Genomic DNA, 22,680 nt, shown 5'->3' on the forward strand with positions numbered 1-22,680 from the left:
GTCACTGAAAGGAAACATGTCCCTGCATTAGAAGAGTCACTGAAAGGAAACATGTCCCTGCACTGGAGGAGTCACTGAAAGGAAACATGTCCCTGCACTGGAGGAGTCACTGAAAGGAAACATGTCCCTGCACTGGAGGAGTCACTGAAAGGAAACATGTCCCTGCACTGGAGGAGTCACTGAAAAGAAACATGTCCCTGCACTGGAGGAGTCACTGAAAGGAAACACGTCCCTGCACTGGAGGAGTCACTGAAAGGAAAAATGTCCCTGCATTAGAAGAGTCACTGAAAGGAAACATGTCCCTGCATTGGAGGAGTCACTGAAAGGAAAAATGTCCCTGCAGCTGTGGTATCACTGGAAAGAAAAAATGTCTCTGTGCTTGTGGTGTCACTAGAAGAAAAAAAAAATGTCCCTGAATCAGTGGTGTTGCTAAGAGGAAAAACAATGCTGCACCAGTGTCAGTGGGGGCAAAATACCCCCCCCTCCCAGATTGGTGGTATCAATCTGAACAAGACTACTTTGCCATCTGTGTCACTGGGATGTAGGAGGGGATGGTAGCTGGGTGTGGGGTAGGGGGGCTCTTCAGGGTACTTGGAACTAAAGGGATATGAGGAAGGAAGGGGGGCTGAACGGCTCTATGGAAGCAAGGAGATTAAGGAGCTTTTGAGGGGTTGTGAGGAGGAGAAAGGAGGTTTAGGGCTAAGCAGTGCCATCTTAATAGCATCATGGGCCCCAGGGCAAAGTATGCATTGGGACCCTTACCAGCCTGCATGAGGTGTCCCCATCACAGTGCCCATATACCGTACATCAGATGTCCCCATCACAGTGTCCCTTTACATCAGGCGTCCCCTTACATCAGATGTCCCCATCGCAGTGTCCCCTTACATCAGGTGTCCCCATCACAGTGTTTCCTTACATCAGGTGTCACCATCACAGTGTTCCCTTACATCAGGTGTCACCATCATAGTGTCCCCTTATATCAGGTGTCCCCATCAGTGTCCCCATGCATCAGGTGTCCCCATCAGTGTCCCCATACATTAGGTTCACACATCCAAGTTCACCCATCACAAATGCTGCTCCCACCTGCAATAAAGGCAACTTCTCCTTCCTCTCCTGTGCCGAGACTGAGGTGGGTTCTCAATCTCAGTGCTGGCTGTCTTCCGCTCCCCTGCCGGAGGGAGAAGACAGCTTAGTCTTCTCCCCAGCAGAAGCCAGATGCTGCTCCTTTGCCGTTGCAGTTAACTTTGATATTGCAGATACTCCTGTCAAAGAGGAGTTGCAGGAGTAGTCAAATCATCATTGCACCCCCCAGCACAGCACCCACCCTTTGTCCTGGCCATGATCATGCCCCCCCATGCACCTGGGACCCCTAGGCAGTGCCCAAGTGAGCCCATTCATTAAGACAGCCCTGGGGCTTAGTTGTTCCCCCACCCTCTGTGTTGTCCCTCCTGTCAGTGAGGTGCTGGAGAATGGAGCGACCAAAGTGTGCCCTATCTACACATAGCAACAGTGCACCCACGGCACGTGCCCCCTTTCCCCCTTGTCCAAACGTCATAGGCTCCTGCTGCCTTCAGTCAAACTCTTGTGAAGAGGGGCAGGGGCGTTACTCTCCGGACCTTGGTGCGGAGCCCGACAGAAGCATGCACGCTCAGTTGCCTCCTTGGCACCCAGCATGTACAAGAGGCACCCAAAGGAGGGGAGGAGCCTACAGCGCCAGTGGGGACTGTGAGAAGAGGATGAAAGCAATGTGAGAGAGAGAGAGAGATCATTCTACCCCGGTACAAATCATTAGTAATACCTCATCTGGAATATGCAGTTCAGTTTTGGGCACTAATTCACAAAAAGAACATTAGGGAACTGGAGAATATACAGAGAATGGCAACCAAACTGATAAGAGGCATGGAGGAGCTCAGCTATGAGGAAAGATTAGAGGAACTGAATTTATTCTCTCTTGGGAAGAGGAGATTAAGGGGGGATATGATCAGCATGTATAAATACATCAGTGGTTCATATAGTGAACTCGGTGTAGAGTTATTCCCCCTGAGGTCATCACAGAGGACAAGGGGGCACTCTTTATGTCTGGAGGAAAAGAGATTTAATCTCCAAACACGGAAAGGTTTCTTCACAGTAAGAGCTGTGAAAATGTGGAATAGACTCCCTCAAGAGTTGGTTCTGGCCAGCTCAGTGGATTGCTTTAAAAAAGGCCGGGATTATTTCTTAGATACACGGAATATAACTGGATACTAACATGTATAGGTAAAGTTGAATTCCGATTGCCTCTCAGGGGATCTGGAAAGAATGTTTTTCCTGCTGGAGCAAATTGGATCGTGCTTTGCTGGATTTTTTGCCTTCCTCTGGATCAACTGTGGGTATAGGATTCTAACTTTGTTTTTTTATGGTTAAACTGTATGGACTTTTGTTTTTTTTCATCCAGACTATGTAAATATGTGTCTGTGCAACATTGTAATCATTACCTCTTTTATTTAATTAAACAAATGACATTAAAGGAATTTTTTAGCAACCTTTTCCATGTTGTCATGGCCAGAAGACTTTTATCTAAATTCTTTACTATATGCATGTCATAAGAACATGCCAATCTGCCTTAGGTAAAAGGGAATGCTGACCAAATAGTAGTGACGGAGGCTGAGCCCTGCATGTGATCAATGTGGAGAGCGTGGAGCTGTCTCCGTGTTTATGTCTGCATGTAACAGGATAGCCGAGGATGCTGCAACCTTCTTCACCAAGGTAACGGTTTCCATGGAGCCGCCTCTCTCTTCCTCCTGCTGCCATGGTCACGGTAGTCATGGCCCAGCTGCTGGATGTTGCTAGGGAGAAAGAGAAGACTGTGTGCTAATGAGCAGAGAGAGAGAGAGAGAGAGAGAGATGCGTCCACAGCCCCGTGCCTGTGTGTACACCGAGTGCTCTATGATGATGATACATTGTATACATTCACGATTCTGTATTGATAGAAAGTGACAGCTGATTGTGTGTGTGTGTGTGTGTTCACCCGCTCCCCTTTATTGCATCCATCTGCCCACACCATGCGAGCCATGCCCCAGGAGCTCCCGAGCTGTGCCCAAGTTTTGCCAGCATCCATCTGTCCTCCGCCCACACCGATCCCTCCCTCCTGGGCATCCCGATAGAAGGCGATCACACCGGGAAGACACCTGGCTGCCTTTGTAGCCCCCGGCGCTGGCGTCCTCCCACCCGATCGGGGCTGCCATCCTCCCTGTACACAGCCCTCTCCCACCCCAGCGCCCTCCTTACAACCTGGCAGAAGCCTCTCCACTTTTAGCACTCCTCCTTCCTCCTCCTCTCCATCCTCCACCCCCATCAGCCGTCTCCAAGCTGCATCTATGGGCACTGCGAGGTAAGTACACAGCTGCTCTCTGGTATATGTTTCCATATGGATTTGGGAAGGGGGGAAGGGTTACCATTCATGCAGTGCTTTGTGTCACTGGGGTGAACACAGACCCATCAACACCCCCCCCCCCCCCTCCCATGAAGCCTGTGTGTCTGTACACTTTCAGTGTCTATATGGCTGTGCATAAACAAGGCTGTCATTTATGGTTGCCTATTTGTAAGTGCAAATGAAAAAAAAATGTGTTTGTGTTTATCCTGTTTATTCCATGAGCTTGGCCTATATTTATTGCAAGTAATAAATATAATCTGTTTCCTATATGCGCGTTCACAAATTTTTCGCCTATTTTTTTCATTTCCTATTTTTTTTCAAGGTGTTCATTGATTTTATTACTAAAGTGACATGGTGATTCAATTTTCCTGACTGATCTTTATCTTTTTTTTTTTTTGCTATGTGCACTGTAAGCTATTTTTGTGCATCGTATGTATTAATGCTACCATTGGCTAGTGCAGTTTACAGGAACTCAGTCAAGTCATGTAGCATGCTAATGTTCCTTCTTGTACCATGTATGTTACTGGTAAAATGTGCAAGCAAAGCACAAATGGTTGTAACATAGCAGCAAATCAGCAGACGGACACAACGCTTTTCCCTTTAGTGACTAAACGCGTCAACTGCATTGGGTAGAGTGTGTAAAGTCACTGAACCGTACATAGTATTTGTTGTAATTGTCATGTTTTTTTTTTCTCCCCAGGTGATCCTAACAGGCGTGTAGACTAACTGGGATCCAGTGGGAAAGACTTTTACAGACTAGTTCAATTATAAGTCTTCATTTTGAATCATGGATTGTCATTTCTAAGGATATATTATATGAAAATTGGATCCAGGATAAAAAACAATTTAAAGATCTTGGAAGGTTTCTTTCTGTCATTAAATTAGTTTCCCTCTTTGATACAAAAACAACAAGACACATTAACAGGACATAACTAGGGGGTATATAATGCGATTTGTCCCCTAAAATTTTTCATTTTAGCTGATATATCCTGAAGTTGTGAATTCTGGTGGACCCATAGAAGCACGTGATGCTTTCCGTGTGGAGCAAATAATTAGACAGGCAAACTGGGGCTTGGAAAAAATCGATGTGAAACCGGCTCTTGCATGTTCAGCGGAGGGACATTTGGATTTTCAGATGGCGGGTGTTATATGGGAGACTGGCAGGATGGCCGAGCACATGGATATGGTGTATGCAAGGGTCCGACGAGGCAAGGTGAATACAGTGGACTGTGGAGCCATGGGTTTGAGTCTCTGGGAGTGTACACCTGGCCCAGTGGAAACACATATCGTGGCTACTGGGACCAAGGCAAGAGGAATGGCCTGGGAGAAGAACATAAAGGACGGTGGCTGTATCGGGGAGAATGGACACATGGACTAAAGGGAAGGCTAGGTGTGAGAGAGAGTCTTTCTGGAGCACGATATGAGGGACTATGGACAGATGGCCAGCAGGATGGTTATGGCATAGAGACGTACTCAGATGGAGGTGAGAAGCTAAGCAATATAGCTATAGAATTGTACTGTACAATGTGTAAAATGATGTATACAATTAATTGACAGGTTCTCCAAAAAATAACATAACTGATTTTTTATTATAACATCAGTTTGTGTAATATACCAATTTAGTGACCAACCTCCTCTCTCTCTTCATGCTTTCATTCTATGTTTACCCACCCTGCCTACATCCCATTCCAACTCTGCAGGTACATACCAAGGCCAGTGGCAAACCGGTAAGCGTCATGGATATGGTGTACGCCAGAGTGTCCCATATCATCAAGCTGCACTTCTCCGTTCTCCTCGAACACCAACCCTCACTTCTTTGCCTAACTCCCCTGATGCCCACACCAATACAGCCCCAGGACTACTTCCAGGAAGCCCTGCCTCTGGATCCCGTGGTGGGTTTGTTTTGAAAGTTCGAGGAGTTGGATCTGAGTCCACTGGTCCTGGCAGCAGTGGCAAGCCCAAAAAAAGAGGCTTTTTCTTCCCACGTTCACTTATACTGAGTGGGTTCCGATTACATCGTGGATCAGATACCAAAGCCCCCACTAGTGGCCGGGACAGCCAGCGCAGTTCTTTGAGAAGTGAAACTCGGGGGGCTGGTGGCTCTCTAGGATCTAGTGCCAGTCAAGATGGATCCAGTGCTAGTGTAGCAGAAACTGAGTCTGAGCTACCAATTGCTGCCTGGGAAACAGAGACTTATGCTGGCGAGTGGAAGAGTGATCGCCGCAGTGGGTATGGGGTAAGCCGTAGATCAAACGGGCTTAGTTATGAAGGGGAATGGCTTAGAAATCGACGGCATGGTTATGGTAGAACCACCTATCCCGATGGTTCCAGAGAAGAAGGAAAGTACAAGATGAACATGTTGGCTAGTGGTAAAGTGAAGAGTCTGTTCCCATTGCGCAGGGGTAAAGGGAGGGAGAAGGTGGAGCGAGCAGTGGAGGCTGCAAGAAGAGCAGAAGCAACTGCCAGACAGAAACAAGAGATGGCAATAGCCAGGTAAGAGCAAGCAAAAAAAGTTACTTACCATAAAGACTTACGTCATTGTGTTATATTTTTAGGATATTTATTTTTCCTGCATGCTGGTTTAATTAATACATGCGTAGTATAAATATAAAAATTGGTACTTTGTAATTATATGTATCAGTATTCCAAGGAAGACATAAAAGTCATCATGTTTTCTGAAATATCTCTTATTGCATATAAATGTCATACGTTGATTACCTGTCTATAAATAACACTTGTTTTCCATGTACTGAACAATGGAGCCTGAGTCTGTGCAGTGTAAACTCTGTGAATATAGTAAAGTAGCATCGATTTTTTGCATACACCCATACGCTTTACCTGTGTTTATGCAAGCACTGGCGCATACTCACGTTCAGCCACGCATAGTCATACATGTCTTTGGGCAGCTGAACACCGCACCCAGGCTTTCTGGGCAGGGGAAAGAGCCCACGTGCAAGAGGTTACACAATCATGGTCAACCTCCGAGCTGCTGGTTTTAATCCCTTGTGACAGTATAGAACATCATTCAACATGTCAGAGCTTCAGAGCTGTCTTAATAGCATCATGGGCCCCTGGTCAAAATAATGCACTGGGGCTCCCTACTAACCTGCCCCAATTTCCCAATTTACACACCTACTCTCAAGAATTAATGCATATTGTAAATAGTAATAACATGAAATGGAAAGATTTATTAGTACTTTCAATAAATTGATTTTAAACAATAAGAAAACATGCAACAAATCAAAGACTAATCAACACAAAGGTCACAGTACAGAGAGGGGAAGAAAGAAGGGCACAATACAGGGGGAGTATGGAGGGGACAATACTGACATCAGGAGGGCACAGTACAGGTTCTGGGGTGCTGCACAGGCCATCCCAGGACAGCTTAGTAAAATGCGTGACTGTCCTGGCAAATCCGGGACAGCTGTCAAGTATGATGTAATGCAAGTATATCATGGGGCCCCTATGCACTTGGGGCCCCTGGCCAGTGCCCAGGAATTGACCATGCATTAAGACAGCCCTGCAAAGATTTAGTAAACAGGATCTGTAGTCATGGACTAGTTCATAATATGCTGTGTAGGTGACCACACAAAAAGGTTTGTCTAAGACCACATGCAGGTGCTTAGAAAAGTGGGGTCTCAATCTTTTCACAAGAGCTCAGGGTATTGGAGTATAGATTAAATATACAGCATCTGATATGTTAGTTGTAGGGAAGCTGGGAGATTTAAGCTACATCAAAATGCTGAGTTATATTTTCTTTGGGCCATTTGAGAGAGCTCCAATTTTATGTTGTCATAACCATCTAAACCAATAAACAAACCCCCCGGAATACTGAATCTCAGAATAAATACATGAACTGAATATTGTTCAGATGAATAGGAAATTCTTCTTATGCTTGTCTGTACTGGCAATGAATGCTGACATCAGCAATGCTGTTGTGGGACCTCTACAATAACTCATTACAGAACCAGTAGGAATGGGCTCAAACATACTCAGATCACCTCCACATTTTTACCCCGTGTGAAATGTATTTAGAGTTGTTTTTACTGGCATGCACTTCGTTATTACAGCTGACCTATACCTGAAGTAGAACTAAAGTCAAACAGTGAAAAAGATAAATAGCTTTATGTGTAGTGTATCTATGCATTCTCTACTTTCCTGTAGCCCCGTTGCAAATCAACAAATATTCTTGTTGATCCTATTAGACCAGCAACAAATGTCCTACTTACTCTGATGGGGTGAAAGCGCTATCACACCTCTTCTTAAACCTGGGTAGAGTTGTCGCCCTCACATCAACTAGTCAGCGCCACATGCCGACAACGCAGGCGGCTTGACAAGCAGCATTGTCACTACTGATATCTGGCTGGTCATACTTGGCCCCAGCCCTGTTGTAAGTTTCTTCTAGTGTTGGCTCCAGATACTGATGCTGTAGTTCTGGTGGTGTTCCAAAAATGGGAGGAGTACAATCATCTAGAAATCTTTTACACCTTAGACGCTTTTTTTTAAAAAGAGAATTGACTTGTGCAATTGCGATGCTTACAGGCTACCTTCTGGTGGCATATAGTCTGCCAGCTGCTACGACTGTTAAAAACCAGGTTTCATTTCACACATCTTACGGGCTACTGGATAAGCCCTCCCAGTGCCAGGCTTGTTCTGAAGAGGGAAAAGAGAGCAGTTTGGGGTAAAGCAATTGTTTTACACATTCTAAGGAACAAGTTGTTTTTTTTTTTAAATTATATTGGAAATCAATTAAGCCCAACATTAAACACCGGTTTGTCAAATCAGGTACTCTCCACGCTCTCTGATCACTCATCTCTGCTCCACCCACTTCCCAGCACCCTCCCATGTTTCCGCCCATACCCACCTCCCCTTTTAAAGAATAAATCCCTCAGCAGCAACAATAAATTCCAAAGCAGTAACAATAGACTGCCCCATCACCAACAATAGACCCAGGCAGCAAAAATACATTCCCAACAGCGTTTGTTTTGTTTCAATTCATTTTTCCAAGGAAAATTTTAGTTTTGGAAGTGTGGATATATACAAATCTCCGAATGCACGTAACGAATGTCCATGAATCCATTTGTTTAATTTGGATGGTGCGACATGATGCAATAGTAGTTCGGGCACCTGGGGAAATTAATTCAGTTTTCGAATTTGTTTGATAATTCAGATTCGCATAATAAATGGTTCCGAATTTTGTTCCATTAATTAGTTCGGTTGCACAACATATTGTCCAGTCAGCTCATGCCGTTTCTCTTGGTGGGTTGGACTAGCATCTGAAAATATTGAATCTATCCAATGCGAATCCGTCTGATTCAATAATAGATCAAATATATAGCAATCTTCCATAAAATCTTCAAACTTTTTCAAATCCCCACGGACCAATATATGAAATGAATGCTAAAGATATGAAATTAATTCTGAAATTGAATCGGTTCAACATAACGAATATGACGAAATGAAATTCTGCAATGAATGAATGCATCTGAAATTAAACAAACCAAAACTTTCCAGCATGCACAGGTCCAATAATAAATCCAACAATAATAAATTCCCAGCAGCATCAATAAATCATCCAGCAGCAATATTAACTTCCTCAGCAGCAATAATAAACCCCCAAGCAGCACCAATAGATCCCCCAGCAGTACTAATAACTCCTCCAGCAGCAACAATAACCCCCCAGATAACATCACTAAATCCTCCAGCATCAATAATAAATTCCCAGCAGCATCAATAAATCCCCCAGCAACAATAATAAGTCTCCCAGCAGCAATAATAAACCCCCAAGCAGCACCAATAGATTACCCAGCAGCATCAATAAATCCCCTGGCAGCACTAATAACTCTTCCAGTAGCAACAATAAAGCCCCAAGCAACATCAATAAATCCCCCAGCATCAATAATAAATTCCCAGCAGCATCAATAAATCCCCCAGCAGCAACAATAAACCCAAAGCAATATCAATATATTCCCCAGCAGCATCAATAAATCCTCAAGCAGCAATAATAACTCCCCCAACAGCAACAATAAACCCCCAAGCAGCAACAATACAAAATGAGCAGGTGTAAATAAGGTAATATATATAATATGGTATACAGAATGAGTTGGTTCAGAATAGGAATGTGCAGCATGGCGTATAAAATGAGGCGATGCAGAATAGGTAACATATAGCACAGCATATGAAATGAGGCGGTGCATAATAAGGAATGTACACCATGGCATATGGAATAAGGTAGTGCAGAATAGGAAGGTAGAACATGGCATATGGAATAAGGTAGTGCGGAATAGGAAGGTAGAACATGGCATATGGAATAAGGTAGTGCGGAATAGGAAGGTGAAACATGGCATATGGAGTGAGGTAGTGCGGAATAGGAAGGTGGAACATGGCATATGGAATAAGGTAGTACGGAATAGGAAGGTGGAACATGGCATATGGAATAAGGTAGTGCGGAATAGGAAGGTGGAACATGGCATATGGAATAAGGTAGTACGGAATAGGAAGGTGGAACATGGCATATGGAATAAGGTAGTGCGGAATAGGAAGGTAGAACATGGCATATGGAATAAGGTAGTGCGGAATAGGAAGGTAGAACATGGCATATGGAATAAGGTAGTGCGGAATAGGAAGGTAGAACATGGCATATGGAATAAGGTAGTGCGGAATAGGAAGGTAGAACATGGCATATGGAATAAGGTAGTGCGGAATAGGAAGGTAGAACATGGCATATGGAATAAGGTAGTACGGAATAGGAAGGTGGAACATGGCATATGGAATAAGGTAGTGCGGAATAGGAAGGTATAACATGGCATATGGAGTGAGGTAGTGCGGAATAGGAAGGTGGAACATGGCATATGGAATAAGGTAGTGCGGAATAGGAAAGTAGAACATGGCATATGGAATAAGGTAGTTCGGAATAGGGAATGTACAGCATGGCATATGGAATAAGGTAGTGCGGAATAGGAAGGTGGAACATGGCATATGGAATAAGGTAGTACGGAATAGGAAGGTAGAACATGGCATATGGAATAAGGTAGTGCGGAATAGGAAGGTAGAACATGGCATATGGAATAAGGTAGTGCGGAATAGGAAGGTGAAACATGGCATATGGAGTGAGGTAGTGCGGAATAGGAAGGTGGAACATGGCATATGGAATAAGGTAGTACGGAATAGGAAGGTGGAACATGGCATATGGAATAAGGTAGTGCGGAATAGGAAGGTAGAACATGGCATATGGAATAAGGTAGTACGGAATAGGAAGGTGGAACATGGCATATGGAATAAGGTAGTGCGGAATAGGAAGGTATAACATGGCATATGGAGTGAGGTAGTGCGGAATAGGAAGGTGGAACATGGCATATGGAATAAGGTAGTGCGGAATAGGAAAGTAGAACATGGCATATGGAATAAGGTAGTACGGAATAGGAAGGTAGAACATGGCATATGGAATAAGGTAGTGCGGAATAGGAAGGTGGAACATGGCATATGGAATAAGGTAGTTCGGAATAGGGAATGTACAGCATGGCATATGGAATAAGGTAGTGCGGAATAGGAAGGTGGAACATGGCATATGGAATAAGGTAGTGCGGAATAGGAAGGTAGAACATGGCATATGGAATAAGGTAGTGCGGAATAGGAAGGTAGAACATGGCATATGGAATAAGGTAGTACGGAATAGGAAGGTAGAACATGGCATATGGAATAAGGTAGTGCGGAATAGGAAGGTAGAACATGGCATATGGAATAAGGTAGTGCGGAATAGGAATGTACAGCATGGCATATGGAGTGAGGTGGTGTGGAATAGGAATGTACAGCGTGGCATATGGAATGAGGCGATGTAGAAAAGAGAACACACAGCATTGCATATGGAATAAGACATTGTAGGACAGGGAACATATAGTATCGGATATGGTTTATATTAGCAAAAATATATTTGTACCTTACTAGAATGATGCTGGCACATTTAGCCTTCCATCAGTGTGGACCTGCCATTGATTGCAGTGATTGCTTAGTCTGTTGGTCCCCCCAATGAAGTTTGTGGCCCCTTTAGTTGAGCTGTGTCACTTTAACTCCTGTCAGTGTGGATCTGCAATGATTGACAGCAGCACTGCTGTCACATGTAAATGTCACATGTAAACAAGTAGTCAGGGCAGACACACTATGCAATTCCTCTGCTGGGCTGTTTATAGCCCTACTCGGCTGTAGCTGCAGATTGAGAAAGGTTTTCCAACGTTCCCATTCTAAAGAAGTTGATGGTTACATGGTTCTAATTTCGTCCAGTCCTTGCTGAACCAGTTAAAATTCAAACCATCTAGGGCCATCTTTAGAGTTTTGACACTTCTGGACAGCTGTGTTGATTCCTTCCTTCCTTCTATTGACCCAGTAGGGTGCACCACTGCTGTCTGTGAAGCCTCCAGTGCTTGTGAGTGACAGCAGGCCACAGAATGGGTTTTTTCAGCCTGTGCAGATCATTGGCACTACTTGCTCTCACTGATAATGTGAAAACACTCTCCCAGAAACAGCTTCAGTCATAAGACACTTTACAGTCAGCAGCAGACACCTTGGTGATGTCAGGGCTAGAACATGGCCTACTAAAAAAAACTACTGACACTCCTAAGGGCTCATGCATATAGACAGTTTGACTGGTACAACATAAAAATTGGGCTTTTTTGGGGGAAAGGGGACACACAGGTAACATACAGCCCACTGCCTACAGCCTGTCAAAATCAATCACAGGTTGAAATTTGCAGTGGCTGTGTTTGGCCGGATGCTGTTCCAAGCTCTACTTGCTTTATGGCTGTATTTGTTTAAGGAAGTTTGCCTCGAACATATGAATGCCAATCGTAGTACGCTAACATCATCAAGTACAATGCATCTTGAATTGTACACGAGGAGGAAGGTCGCCCAAAACCTGGAGCACTGAAGGGAAGAGGAGAGTGCCAGAACATGAAATAAGGTAAGTATTACACCTAATACCTCTATCCCCTAGAGTTAATGAACATTTAACCCTTGTAGGCTGAGGGGCTCCAGGGCAAGAGTAGATTTTTTTTAAGACTGCCATAATTCAGCTTTGCCTTTAAACTGTTCCTTCAAACTAAAAAAGACTGAAAATTTTGAAAAAAAAACAATTTTTTTCTTCAATTCTGTTATAAAATTTTGTAAATAAGTTTTTTTTCTCCTTCAATGATGTGCGCTAATGAGGCTGCAGTGATGGGCACTGATAAGCTGCACTGGTGGGCACTGATAGGCAGCACTGATGAGGAGGCACTGATAGGCGGCACTGATGGGCATTGACAGGCATCACTGGTGGGCACTGAAAGGCAGTACGCATACATGGCACTGATAGGCGGCACTGATTGGCACTGATAGGCAGCACTGAAAGATGGCACAGATGGGCACTGATAAGCGGCACTGAGGGGCACTGATAGGTGCACTGATTGGTGGCACTGATAGGCATCACTGACTGTCACTGATAGGCAGCACTGAAAGGCAGCTCTGATGGGCACTGATATGTGGCATTGATGGGCACTGACAGGTGACAATTATGGCCACTGAAAGGCAGCACTGATGGGGCTACACTGATAATCAGGGCACTGATGATCAGTGTAGATGTCCCCTCTGAGGAATGCCGCTTACTGGCTCTCCTCTCCTCGATAACCGGCATTTCCTATTTGCATGCGATCAGCTGTGATTGTACACAGCTGATCACATGATAGAGCCTACGTCATTGGCTTTTTACTGCAATCGGTAATCCCCAGGGACGCAGCGCACCACTGATCACAGTGCCGTGTGCCCCCGGAGGCGCGCATGCGCAGCTAGAGTGGAAGGACGTCATATGACATCCTCCCAGAACAAGAGAACTGCCACCCTCCCGTCATTACCTTATATGGTGGGCGGGAAGCGATTAAAAACACATATGCGTTCCAGTGTGTTTTCTGGTTGCCTGACTCCAGTCATACACCTGTGAAACATGGACATGTGACTCAAAAAGCCCACCAAAAAATGAAAACTGTGGTGTGTTTTTGATGCAGTTTCCATTCATTTCAATAGGGAGCTGCGTTTTTGGTGCGCTTTTGAAAGGCACACCAAAGATGCAGCATGCAGGAATTTTCAAAACGCACCGCACCTGCAGCGCAAACAAAATAAAAATATTTCTCTTTAAATTCTATGGGACTCTTCACAAGTTCCAAAGAATTTAAAGAGAACATTTTTATTGAATTTTTCTTGTGTTTTGCTGCTTTATACCCTGCTAAAAAAGCATCAGTTTGAAAGGGCTCTAAATGAAAACGCAAAAGCTTCAGGGAGTGACTGGGTGTGCTACAAAGTTAATGCGGAGTTTTACCCAAAAGGGGAAGTTCCGCTTTAAAGATTGGTCCCCCGCTCAGGGGTGGGGGGTACCCGAATTTGACAGGTACCCGCTCCAACTTCTGCTGCGATCGCCTAGGCAATCGGAGACGAAAGTTGTCCTCCTACCCTCCCTCCCCGAAGTCTTGTGGGACATGTGACAGGTTCCAGAAGACGACGGGGCCATTCAGGAAGTGCAGCGCTACTGTAGCCACCCGGCTGTGAAGTCGTAATGCGGGATCGTGGGACAGGTGAGTGGCTGTTTTTTAAAAGTCAGCAGCTACAGTTTTTGTAGCTGCTGACTTTTATTTTTTTACAAAGTGAGTGGAACTCCGCTTTAAAGTATGACTAAAGGTAAAACTTTATTTTTTTTAGTTTTGGCTACAGTGAAGAGGGATTAGAACTCCCGTCAGTTTTCACTACTGTGCTCCCCATTAGGGAGATGCACTCTCTCTATTTGTCCTGTTTACCATGATCATTGTAAGTGAAAGGAAAATAAAGTCCCACATTTTGGGTTGTCCACAGAAAAGTAATAGAGATTAAATCTTTTGATAGTTCTGGAGACTGTGGGGTCCCCAAAGAATTCCCTTAATTTGCAGGGATTTCCTCCCACTTCCTCTTTGGATATGGAATATGGAGTGAAGGGAAATGGGACACAGATAGCAGAAAAAAAAAATCTGACAGGGGTTAAAACCCTCCAGTACTCTATCCAAAATGAAATAAAATGTTTTGCCTATAGTTCTACTTTAACCTCCCTAGCGGTCTGATTATGTCAATATTTCTGTGCTCAAAGGGTTACATTTTTTTGCATGGAAATATGTATTTTTTTTATTGTAGGCTGTAATTTTTAGGAATAACTCACTGAAATCTGTCCGAACAAGAGTCTAGTAAACATCCCGGGTATGTTAAAATTTGAAACACGAAATCATAAATTATAATTTAATAAATAATCATAAAAAATAATAATATAATAATAATAAATTTAATTCAATAATACAATCAAACCAAAAACACTGAAATTTGAAATATAGCGCCAAGTTCGCACATCACTGAGCTTAGTCGCAAAATCGTTTTCAGTCTCTGCTGACGAATTTCCCCACGAATCATCACTCAATTCTACAAGTAGTTCTAATTTACTATCGCTGTTCTCTAGCTGGTCTAAAAACGCTTTTGACCTAAAGGGACGCTTTTTGGACGCCATGGACATTTCTCAGTTTCCAGGCAGAAAGAACAGTAAAAATGCAGGCAGGGCACAGGACAAAGCACTAGGGACAAAATGTATGTGAAATGGTTTGATAAAGTAATGTTTTACTATGTGATTTTAGTGAATTTAGTGAATGTCGCTTTTTTCATTTTCAAATTTCCCACCGTTCCGTCCCCATACGTCCTGACGTCGCAGGGGACGGAACCCAGAAGACAGAGGCCGGCATCCGCCGGAGGACATTACAGGGGACGCTGCAGGGGGGACATCGCGGGAGCGCCGGACAAGGTAAGAGAAGAACAGATCCCGGAGCAACGCCGCATGGTAAGCCCGAGTGTAGCTCGGGGTTACCGCTTGTGGTGCTGAAACTTTCCCCCGAGCTACACTCGGGAATACCGCCAGGGAGGCTACAGTGTTACTAAACCCAGGATCCTGCATTCACTATGTCTGGTCTCTCACAGCACACAGAACATGAAAGTACAATTATTTTAGTAAATATAAACTGCTAAATACCTTTTCTCATCAACAGTTAGAGCAGTGCTGTGACTTCTATCAGTGTCCAGCAGAGCACTGGTTAAAGCTTGTAGGAGGAGTTTTCTTTCTGCTCTGAGAGGATGCAGAACCACTGACCTCTGTCTGGACAGTGCTGATTGGCCCTGTGCTGATCACATGCACTCTCCCAAGAAAAAAAAACCCTCTCTAGAAATACACACCAAACTGAGCATGTGCAGAGTAACTCCACACAATATGTCTTATCAGGAGATAAGAGGGTGACACTGGAAGAAGGGGAGAATCAGAGAAGTCAGGATCAAACAGCCTTTTTACACAATGCAGAGGATTAACCCCTTAGGTTCCACGGTGAGTACAACAAGCACACTTTACTGCATATTCAGACTGATTTTACTGTTGTGGGTTTAGTAACACTTTAATTTAGTTAAGTACATTCCAGGTGTGTAAAAACAAAAAGGTATGCAAAGTCTTAATTTTTGTTTGTTTTTAAAAAAAACAGTCAAGCCTAAATAGAAAAGCCTGTGTGCTGCCAGCGTATTGTAGAACATCAGTCCCCAACCTTTTTGGCACCAGAGACCGATTTTGTGGAAGACAATTTTTAAACGCACCTAGGTGAGGGGACAGATGGTTTTGGGATGATTCAAGCGCATTACATTTATTGTGCACTTTACTGTATTTCTTTTACTATTACGTTGTAATATATAATGAAATAATTATTTAACTCACCATAATGCAGAATCAGTGGGAGCCCTGTGCCTGTTTTCCTTCAACTAGACGGTCCCATCTGGGGGTGATGGGAGACAATGACACCCGAAGTGTGTTGCTTACGTCCAGTCTACTTTTTAATCTTGTTTTGGTTGATATCACTGCAGAAAACCCTGCTTCACAATGATAGGATGTTGGAATTGGAAGTAGGATTTCGGTACTTTTGTGGCAATCTCCGGATAGTCTGCCTTGATTTTAATTCAGAACGCACAGAGATTTGAATTTGTCTCAAACATACTTTTAAGATCACCGTCATTTGCTATTGATCCTATTCTAGCACAGAAAAAGATTTACCTGGCTTATTCACAAATGATAATCTATATTTGCAGCTGCTCCCCAGCTCTAGCAGCTCCACCTCAGACAGGCATTAGATTTTCATAAGGAGCCCGAAACCTAGATCCCTTGTGTTCACAGTTTACACTAGGGTCGCTCTCCTATAAGTATCTAATGCCGCTGCTGATCTGTCAGGAGGTTGAGCTCAGGCAGTAATGTGAGCAATGGGGATCAGCTGTAAGTACAGTTCCCCTGCCGTTCACCTCCTGCTGTGCAGCCCAGTTCCTAACAGGCCACAGACAGCTACCGGTTTGGGGCCCGGAGGTTGGGGACCTCTGCTGCAGAGAAGGACCCTTTCTTTCTGTGGGGAAGCAGAGGTCTCTCTGCAGAGGTCCAACACACACAAACACAAGTCAAAACTAAAGCACTCCAGTTACTTGGAGAGTTAATTATGTCTTTGCATAAAAATTGGCCAGTGCTCTGCCAATGTCCTGCTGTGCATATCTATAAAGTAAATTGGTAATCTGACTTCAGGTGGAGCGCAGGTCCATCCCTTCCCACCTCAGCCTGCTGTGTATACACACTACCCTGGAGCCTGAATACTTCAGCAGGGCTGTACATGTGTAGTTAATAATCCATCTGTTTGCTTAGCACATTTGAAATAAATATAATAGAATTAAAAGGGAGGAGTCGATAGAAAATGTAGAAAATCAGCAGAAAACAAGCATTAAATATGTTTATAAAGATTATAAAAGTATATACGTATACCATATCACCAATGCGGCTGGTTGGTTCATCAATATACAGTATACAACATACATTTATATAATGACCAGCCTTATATGTGATATGGTTGTATAAATAGAATGACTGCCTCTGTAGAAAGTGTTAAATATTCATGTATTTTTATGGCAATGGAATTATATTCATGATCTATTTTTAATATTTTTGGTATTAATAAAAAAATTATATCCTTTGAGTTATTTTATAAAAAATACCTGCCACATGTGCTGAATACACGGTCCCATACATACAGTATTTCCTGCTCTTGGTCTACAACAGTAATTTCCCTTTAAGTTAATAATAACGTATATATTTACCTTGCATTACACCTGTTTTGTGTAATTTATGGTGATCCAGAGGACAATACACATACTTGTTTTCTTTTCCAATAGTACCCCAGTTCCCTGGAAATCAGCAGCACTTTATTATATAATGGTACATGAACATGACCGCAAGAGGGCTATACCACATAAGGGCATCATTCTCTGCTCTGGAGTCAAAAGTGCAGCATACAGCCATCCGTATGATGGGCTGTATGTTGCACCTGTGACTCCTGAACAGAAAATGATGCCCAAATGTACATGGTACAGCCCTCTTGTGGCTGTGTACATGTACCCTTATTGGAAACATGGACCACATCTCTTATGGTGACAGCTCTTTCCTGCTTTTCTGGTCTCCATGGTGGCCATCAGAAAGGCACAAAGGAGCAAACAGCAGGGCAGCCATGAAACCTGTGGTCTTTGGTGAACTATTTGAATAAAAGAAGAGTGTTTGAAGGTATCGAACATACCTACCCTAAAGTCCAGTCCTTGGATTCCAAAGTATGCTTGCAGGTTTGCCTTTAGCCAGACACATTGTCTAGTGGTCTGATCAATACTGGGACAAGTGCAGAAAGGCCAGTACACCACAGTGCTTTCCTGATCCTTGGACAAATGGATCTTTACTATGCCTTACAACAGCTGTGCACTCAATGGGGTTGATTTACTAAAGGCAAATAGACTATTAGCTTTGCAAGGGATGTTGTACTTTCCAGGGGTATTTTTCCCAGAGTTTAGTAAATGATCATCATCCCACAAAAATTCTTTAATTTTTAATTTCCTTGCTCATGGTTGAGTATTCTTTAAAAAGTAAAATTACACCACATTCATTAACCTCTGGGGAAAATTCCTTGGCAAAGTGAACATCTTATTTGCCTTTATTAAATTAATCCCTTAGCTCTTTTGCTTCCCATATGGGATTGGATGAGGCCAACTATTAATTGTTACTTTTTACACAACACTTCTTTTTTTGCTTCTGATGTTTGCAAAGTATTTGAGGGACATGGAACCCAGACCTTCTATTTTTGAACTGGGTTTTGTGAAGCAGTGTTCACTGGGGATTTTTGCTGCATTTCTATTTTATTTCTTTATATAAGATAATGTAAATGCATCTCAAATGCAAGCCACTTTTTGCTTTTGACATATTTATAAAGCTTTTGTTCCATGAGGCCTTAGGCCCGTTTCACACAAAGGGTCCAATTAGGTCTGCCTGTCAGTTTCGCAGACAGACCTAATCAGACAGTCCATTCTCTCCTACGGACCGGCAGGTGTAAATGGATACCTCTGCCTACTTCCGATCCAATTCAGTCCGCTAAAAAAACATACTGGGATCTGTCCTCCATCTCAGCAGATCGGAGGGCAGTCAGGTGTGAACGGACAGTGGAGTCCAATTACACCTGGCTGCCCATAGAGCAGAGCGGGCTCTGTCCGTGTCTGCTCTGCATAAACTGAGCAGACACAGACCTGTTATTCCCCACTCTTCTTTGAAGAGCTGGGGATCAGTGGACAGATGAAAAGGGCCTTAGTTGAACTGCTCAGAAAAGCACTTACACTACTGAAGCATCCTGAGCATATAGACTAAACACGCTCCATCTGGCAGTCTTTTTCATTGCATCCACCTCCACATTGTATCTAAATGCAGACATTTAGTTTTCCTACACTTTGGCCCAACCCTTGGTAATACTGGTATTGTATTAATGAGATTTCTTCCTGTAACACCCTTCTAGATAGCCAGGGGGGGCTAGTTAAATTTTTTTCTGTATGGAATGCCCGGTTCCTGGGCTCAGGAACAATTTTTGTTGTCCCCCAGCCAATGAGGACATGGCTGTTCTCTAGCAGGGGGTGAATGTAGCACCCCTCTAGATAATCAAGGGGAGCTAGTTAAATTTTTTTTAGTTAGACTGAGTAGCAGCCTGGGCTATAGTCAGCAGGGTCAATTTTAGGTCAGGGCTGAGAGGCTCTGCAGATCAGTTCCGTGATACCTCCCCTGCTCCAGAAACTTGGAGAAGATTCTAGAAGCAGTGGGCAGGGGTGAGGAGGGCTAATCTGCATACTTAGGGTATCCTGACCAATCACCAGCTAGGAGGCTTGGCATGAGGTCAGCAAAGCCCTTAAGTATGACAGGAGAGTTCGGGTGGAAGATGGGAGGAAGGCTGGGATGAAGGAGCCTGGGAGGGGGCCCAGTGGGAAGGGGCCTATCTACAGGCCAAAACCTGGTGGATCACCAGTCTCATCAGTCCCTAGAGGGAGGATCACCTGTGTAGCCAGGGAAGGAGCCAGCCCAGCAGAAGGCCTTAAGGCAGCCATCAACCCAACCAAATCACATGCAAGGACTGAGTGAGTAATCCTGCACCCCCTGGGTCAGACAAGGGCAGAGAGTATTCTAGTGGGAAATCTGAGTAGCTCCATACCCAGATCTGTTAACCCTTTCAAGTAGCAGTCACTCTATCCCCTTGCCCAGGGATTCCTTCAGACAACTGGGTAAACAGAGGATTTAGCTGGGTTCTAGGATGGTACACTAGGAGAGGCTGGAGAGCTCTCCTGGAAGAATGTTTTCTATCTCGGACTTGTACATAGTTGCCAGGAAGTTGTTCAGTTTTCTGTTCCTTGGGCATCACATACACCCCTTACCCCATCCAAGTTCAATACCCCTAATAAAACTTAAAAAAACAAGCTAAAGGACTGTTTACTATCCCTGAAATGCAAATCTGTGGAAATGTGTGTTGCCTGGCTCTGCAGGACTATAGAATGACCCAAAACGTCAGCAAATCCTTAGGGGGTAGTGCTACATGTGGGGGCTCATTTGGGATCCCTTATGGTAACCTGTTGCCCCTAGCAACTGACAACCAATGAGCCAAGAAAAGTGTTTGCTGCAGTGAAAGCATCACAGAATCTGGCAGGAAAAGCAGAGTGAGCTGTGCTGCTGGAATAGTGATTGTTACTGTAATTTAAAGTACTGTCGCTGTTGATGTCACCCATAGCAACCATGTTGGGCTCATCCCAAAGTCTCCTTGCTGCTCTACAGGTGGCTGGTGAAAGAGATTATACCCTTTATTCATCTGCAAATATCAGAAAAAGTGTGTTACTGTCTTGCTTGCCGTTGCCTGGAGCAACTGGAATGACCCATCAGTCTACAGAAGTCCCTTTGCTGCTCCGCAGGTGGCTCCTAAAAGAGACTATTTGCTGTGTACCTGCTCATGACAGTAAAATGTCCGTTGCTATCTTGCCTGCCGGAGTGGCTCATCAGTGTGTGAAAATCTTTTTGCTGCTCCACAGGTGGCTCCTATAAAAGACTGTTCACCATGTACCTGCTTGCTACAGTAAAATCCATGATGTTACTACTGCTATGCTTATCATTGTCTGTAGGAACCATGGAGAGCTACGGTATCCCTGTGGAATACAAATGCCCTGTCGTCCACCAGCGACTGAGGACTGTGCTCTTTTGCCACTACTCAAGCCTGCAAAAGTCAGTGTTTGCCACGTGCCCTTGTTTGTTGTTGATTGGGGCAACTGGAATGGCCTGCCATTCAGTGGATTACAAATGTCCTGCTGCCCTACAGCGGTTGGACCTACTGACTCTTTTTGCTCAATAGTGTTTGGTGGGGTAGTGCACCCTGTAACTTGCTGTTGTCCGCAACAACCACTGCGGATCATTATTACTACCATTTCTACAAACACCCAGTCATCTAACAGTGGCTGAACTCAAGCATTCTTCCTTGCCAGCGAACTGCATTTGTCTTTCTGCCCGGATACAGCGCTTCAAAAGCCTGTAAGCCAGTCAGCACCCTCCTGCTCAGAGAAGCAGGGATTTACACCACCGCTGGAAAATTCCTGCATGGCAGTCTCGCTGGCGCCAAGGTGTCTGAAGGTGTCTGAAGGAGGGGTGTGGCCATGCCCTTGAGTCTGCCCAGTACTCCCAGCATGCTGTGAGAGAACGTGAGAGGAGAAAGATGGAGGCTGTGTTACAGATGTGCCCACAAATTTTTTGGCCGGAGATTACTCTAGTGGATACCAGGGTTCAGCTGGAGCATAGTGGAGGCTTTGCTCTAGGACTCATGGAAGGAGCAGAGAGATTATGTTTACTGTGCCCTGAATGCAGGAAGCCAACCACCTTGGTTGGAGCATCCTGGAATCCCAGGACCACGATCCCTCTGCACCGCTAGCAGACCTGTGCATCAGAGGATGGCCTGCTGTTACCTACCCCAGATGCCCACAAGCGCTGCCAAGCAGGAATCAGCAGAAGTTCCTGAGACGCCGGTCTCACCCACCAGCCCTGACCGAACAGTTTGGAAGAAGTCAGTCTGGTAGGACAGCCAATCCTCATGTAAGCCAGCGGAGAGTGTCAATGATGTGGAGGTGGACTGGGAGTCACCCAGGTTACTATCCAAGTTTGGGCCCTTAGAGGTGGAATAGGAGGAAGAATGGTTCTCTGATGACACTGAGGAGGAATGGGACTGGAGGGACACCACAGAGGGCATTGATTCGCTGACAGAGCCAGCAGTAAGCTCTTGCAACCCAGATTCTGCTGGACCTTCTTGCAGGACTGAGCTTGTCCAGATACCAGCTCAGGCCCAATCTACATTTGCTGTACTTTGGCCTAGGACTCGGGCCAATCAGGCTGACTGGTTAAAGCAGGACCCCAACCCAGCAGGCCTTGTTGTTCCCAAACCCTTTTTCCTTTGCGAACTAGGCTGGACTCCTGTTCTTTACTTTCTCCAGTATGCTGATTTGAAGGGGGAAGCTGGGATACTGCCTAGCACTACTACCTTACTGGGACTTTTGTACTCAAGGGACATTACTAAACTATTGTTGAAGTGCCTTATTGTAGATACTTAGCCAGAATTAGGGCTGTGAAGCTTTTACATGCTTGTTGCATTTTTTTTTCTTTCCACTGTTCTGCAGGCATCTCAAGACGGCTGTCTCCCTGCTCAAGAACCGGAGGACCAGCTGTTTTCATGAAGTATTTGCCTTGAGGGGGAGGTACTTCATGTTATTTGTCTATGCTGTACATATGTTCTTATGGTACTTATTCATTTTCCTGTTAGCTGCAGTTAGTTAGAAGCAGGATGTATATAGTT

At 44.4% G+C, this 22,680-nt stretch overlaps 1 protein-coding gene across 1 annotated transcript in view; it reads left to right on the top strand.

The window, feature by feature from the left end:
• Positions 1-2,903: 2,903 nt before the first annotated feature.
• JPH4 (junctophilin 4) overlaps positions 2,904-22,680 on the top strand; it is a 45,764-nt gene continuing 25,987 nt past the window's right edge. The window contains exons 1-3 of the mRNA XM_089678179.1: positions 2,904-3,370; positions 4,113-4,895; positions 5,113-5,905. Coding sequence (XP_089534305.1) covers positions 4,517-4,895; positions 5,113-5,905 — 1,172 coding nt within the window. The 5' untranslated portion in view covers positions 2,904-3,370; positions 4,113-4,516. The remainder of the gene's footprint in view (positions 3,371-4,112; positions 4,896-5,112; positions 5,906-22,680) is intronic.

This window comes from Staurois parvus, unplaced genomic scaffold, assembly GCF_062004578.1.
Source record: "Staurois parvus isolate SC_StPar_1 unplaced genomic scaffold, SC_StPar_1.0 ptg000199l, whole genome shotgun sequence".
Classification (NCBI taxonomy): Eukaryota; Metazoa; Chordata; class Amphibia; order Anura; family Ranidae; genus Staurois; species Staurois parvus.